The sequence below is a fragment of the Montipora capricornis genome, chromosome 8 (genome assembly GCF_036669925.1).
Source record: "Montipora capricornis isolate CH-2021 chromosome 8, ASM3666992v2, whole genome shotgun sequence".
NCBI lineage: Eukaryota > Metazoa > Cnidaria > Anthozoa > Scleractinia > Acroporidae > Montipora > Montipora capricornis.
The window spans coordinates 34633658-34638657 of NC_090890.1; the positions used below are offsets into that span (position 1 = coordinate 34633658).

Below are 5000 nucleotides of genomic sequence, written 5' to 3' on the forward strand. Positions count from 1 at the left end.
TTTTGTTCCATTAACATGAAAACCAAAAACCAACTATTACAACTTGACAGACGAAATCACAACCAATTCTTTTTTCGACAGACCAGAGAATCTTAAAGATATTGTATATCAGTGAAAGCAATAATAATTGGCAAAACATCCGGCAGATGGAAGTCAAGTGAATGAACTAGTTTTATTTAATCAATAGTAGCCTTCAATTATTAATTAACAATTATTCACCGAAATGGAGGTGAATACCACTTGGGTAATCACACCCCCGAGTTAGCCAATCAGCGCGCGCGGCCGGAGGCACTATTCACTTGTGAGGTATTTAACATTTATTCCATGATGTGCATTGGAAATGAGGTGATAAATAGCCAACGAGGCTCGTAGCGCCGAGTTGGCTATAAGCACATGACGAACGGATAATTGTTTTAGTTTATACTTCAAGATTAAAACATTAAGGTAAACATTTGTGTTGTTGTTTCGTGATCTTAAACGCAAAATTATCGACAGCGAGAATTACGAGGTTTTGTACTTCACGGATTGTACCATTTAGTATGTTTATGCCGAACTTTGTGGCTTTCTTTTGTAGCTACCGGGATGGCATAGTAGAAAAGTTGCTGTATTTCCGAGGGAGACACTTCTCCAAACCTGTTGCTGTTCACCTCCGAGCACTGAATTCGCGCGGAATTTGCGCCCGAAAATATTGTGATCTTTGCAGGAATAAATGAGTTAAAGTCGTCTTTTTGTAATATATTATCTCACCAGAATATACTAAAACTACTATTCACCACAGTGTCGGTGGCTAGTGGTGGATATTTACCTTGCCGATTCGGTCGACACTCATGGCCATCTCTCAACCTGACATTACCCTTTTTATTCAACTTGCACGACGTACAATCTACTTCAGACTTCAAATCTACTTCAAAGAAACAAATATTTTAAGTATGCAGAGAAGATTTAGAATAGGTGAGGCAAAGAGTTGAACCTGGATCGATGGCATCTCGTTGCTTTTTCCGATATCGACTAGACTAACGAGACAAGCTCCCGGAAAGTCGAATTTTTTTAGAGTATCGACATGACAGTGGTACCCAGCAAAACAAATGAAAGCTAACCGTCTTCAATGTGGTTTTTAGACCTAAATACTGTAGATCGATCAGCGCGGCTTAGCTTAGAAACGCTATTTCTTGTTGAACTAAAGCTCCAATTTTGCCTGTTTTCATTCTTTTTACAGCGGTAAGCATGTCATACATGAATTAAGATGGGATATTGAGTGGTGTAATTGTTACGAAATGTCCAATGTCATTTTGAGGGATGGCCATGGGCGTAAGAAAGTAAGTGTCGAACATTGGCTTTGAATATAAACAAAGAATATTATTATTTTTAACCAACCTTTCAACCTTTCATCTGAGATCAAGCTTGAATGTACGTGTTTTTAATTTGGGTTCCAGGAATCCAGAATCTTGCCGGGTGACGTGGTAACAACATCTCACAAATGAAACTGAAGCTTTTGTAGGCCATTATCAAGTTCTGTCAACAATCTTGCTGTCAACACTGAAATATCATACGGAAGAATATTCGTAATAACAGTAGAAATGATTATAAGTTTGGTTCGGCAAAAAATAAACGGTTCCTCCTCATTGGCACTTGGACTCGTAACGGTCGTTGCCATTTGGACGACACTCAGAACAATTTTCACTGTTAAGTTTGGGGAAAAATACTTAATCTAGGACTAAATTAGCAGCGTATGTCACTTGAAAATTTAAAAAAAATAAGATTTTTTTTTAATTAGAAAAAGTTAGATAAACGAAGTCGAACTCGATTCAATGGCTGAAGAGCAAACGCTCTTAACCACTGTTCTAATGAAATAACCACTCCAAATTTGGCAATTTTACAGTATTTAAAGGAAGCTAACCCCAACAATTCAGTAAGGCTTCGTTACTAAGAATGGCATCGACCGTCAAAAATGGCAACTGCCGTTTACGAAACGGAAATTAGCATCGCCGCCATGTTCAGATGAAACAAAACAAAAGATCTCTTCGTCCAACAGCATCTGTATACACCATTGTCAACTCGCACTCAGGGAATTGGTTTAAAACCACCTTTAACGGAAAACATACTGTAAGAACTGCATTCGATTTTAGATTTTTTGACAATTATTAACTGAAGCCTTTTTTTTCTTAAAAAGAGGTTTAAGATAAAATATTGGTTTCAAACTGTTCTAAAAAAGAAAATGGCGACAAGACAAAGATGGCGAAGCAAAAATAATACTAGTGTACGCTGATGAGATACTAACCTTATTGAAGTCAATATTATTCATCCCAAAAATGCTTTAGAAATTTTCAAAAATTAAAAATGCTCAAACTTCTTATAATAAAACCACATTGATTCAACAAGATTTCAAAATCTGACAATAACTACTCGAGAACTCAACAGGGATTTCATCACAACTGGATCTCAAGTCTGTCATTGTATAAACCATTGAAGACAATAACGGTAAATATATTTAATACAGTCTAGAGATCTTTTTTTTCAGGGGGGCAAAGAAATTTAAGGAGGAGGGGGGGGGGCTCTGAAATTTTTCGACTACCAAGGGAGGGGGCTCCTAAAAATTGAACCGCTATCGAGGGGGCTGCTAAAATTTTAAGCTTCGAGTTTCAACATCTCCTCCCCCACCCCCCCCCCCCCCCCCTTGTCATATTAAATGACCTTTCCCTTATTCACGAGTTTTGAATCTTTTTTCTTGCGTGATATTTATCTTGTTTATATGCAAATATCTTAGCACTTTATCATTTCGTTCACACGTGACTTCTACCTACGGGTTTGAACTTGGAAAATGACAGTTCATTTTCTCGCTGACTACTAAAGCAAAAAGACTTTCAACGAATGTTTGATCGAATAGTGCAAGTGAATCGAAGCGTGTTCAAGTTTAATCCAGTTTTTCAGGAATATTCAACTTAACAAATACAGCTGTATAGGCGGATTCCGTAATTTGTAACACATATATAAATGTTGCTACGTTTTCCATCTCGACTCTGGCGGCGACTTTTCCTTTTCCCAGTAATTTTCATCCTGTTTTGGTATGGTATTAAGCAAGAACTGTCAGACCAGATGTCGGTTTTGTTCCCCAAAGAGGACACTGCTGGAGGAAAGGTCTTGGGGAGAAATGGCAAAAGCATGACATGACGTCAAGGTCGAAAGGATTCAACAAAGTGGAGGCCGAAGGTGAGACAGCATACAGGATAACTGACTCACACATCAAATACAATAAGAAGAAATTACACACTATAATATATCACGGCAAATCATTAATATCTCGTATGAATAAGCTCAACAGATCTCGTAGTCACAGAAGAATTAAAGCACCAAGCTGGAGTCCATCAAATCAAAATTTACATCATCTCCACTCACGAAAACCTAATCCACTAGGAAATGAAAGTAGACGGAATCCAAAAATTCCGGTCGACAGATGGCAACCAACGATGCCTACGTCATCCTACTTGAAACAAACTTAACCTGAGTATCAGGCTTTTCTTTTCTTTTTCTTGTTTTTTCCTGGCAGATCGGACTGAACAAACTGGATCAGCAATTTCCAAGCAGCTTATGAAAAATTCATCCGTTTATGGCGAACCTGGTTGTTTCGATAACCCATGGCGTCAGGAGTTAGCACAACTTTTTCGTGCCTGGGTCAATATCTCTAAACACAACAACATCGGTTACATACTGGGATGCGGTAGCCTTTTAGGCGCCATGCGCAATGGCGATCTTATACCTTATCATTCAGACATCGATGTTCTTGTCGACGTCAATTACTTTTCCATCCTAAAACGAATATCTGTGCAGCGAAATTTCAGTTCTTCAGATGGAAAAATTCGTTTGGTGGTTCAACCACAGTTTGATTTGGACATTCTTCCAGAAGAGAGAAAGCGTTTTGATTGCAAAGGACAGGTATTTTACTTTTCAAGTCTTTTTGAATAACGGGAGATTTTGACATGCCCGGTCCACCGAACCTCCTTCTTTCATTAAACCCCCAACGACTATAATAATTCTCCTATTTCCGCGCGGATGGCAAAGTCGAGGATGTCTCTATAGTATTTGTCAGAAACGACTTGACACGATGGCATTACTAAGCTATAGATTCGACCACACCCCCCATCTTGGAAATTGAAAGTGAGCCTATTTTTTATTTAGCTTTAGATGGTCTCGATGAATATCATTATCGTTTTTGAGGAATTAATGGGATCAATATGAGATCCTCCGTGATCTATCGGATGCTCTAACCCCTGAGCTACTGGAAACTCTATGCTGAACAAGGGTGAAATGTGGGTCTTTGACTCGAGCTGCATCACGCAGCCACAGAGTCAAATAACGACTGACAGCATAGCTCATAACTGCATCGCGCAGTCACCTTCAAACATATCTGAGATGCGGCCAACCAGCCACCCAAGTGAGCGAATGTGAGAATAATATACACATATGAAATGAAATATTAATAGAATCCATTGAGAAGTCGGAAAAATCCGAGCCCCAGATGGGCTCAAAGACCCAAATTTAACCCTTGCTCACCGTGATGTTTTGAAAGTTCTCAAACTTGCACCAGCCGTAGGCGAGTGCACTTTTAGAACTTTCAAAACATCACGAGTGACCACAAATCACGAAATACGCGAGCAAGTTTATACGATTTTTTTATTTATTATATGCTCAACAAAATCAGGGTCAGCATTAGATTCCATCCTCCAAAACCACCCTGGCAGAGAGAGATACTGAGGTTGAATTCAAACACACTTCGTGACGCCTTGTACATAGTACTTCGTGTCAAGCCACCTTCACAATAACATTTAGAATATCTATACAGAAAGTATGCCAAATATTCATAAAAGCTAACCGTAGGCATAATTAGGACTAAAAAAAAGGTTTCTAGGCCTAAGGTTAACTTTTATGAATGTTTGGAATACTTTCTGTACAGATATTATAAATGTTAAATCTAAATGTTAATGTGGTGGCTTGACACGAAGTAC

General features: G+C 38.6%; 1 protein-coding gene across 1 annotated transcript in view; it reads left to right on the forward strand.

Annotated features, from left to right (window-relative positions):
• The first annotated feature begins 404 nt into the window (after window positions 1-404).
• The window catches only part of LOC138060623 (uncharacterized), a 6231-nt gene continuing 1635 nt past the window's right edge, over window positions 405-5000 (forward strand). Inside the window, exons 1-4 of the mRNA XM_068906462.1 lie at window positions 405-444; window positions 1217-1316; window positions 3044-3207; window positions 3545-3930. Coding sequence (XP_068762563.1) covers window positions 3165-3207; window positions 3545-3930 — 429 coding nt within the window. The 5' untranslated portion in view covers window positions 405-444; window positions 1217-1316; window positions 3044-3164. The remainder of the gene's footprint in view (window positions 445-1216; window positions 1317-3043; window positions 3208-3544; window positions 3931-5000) is intronic.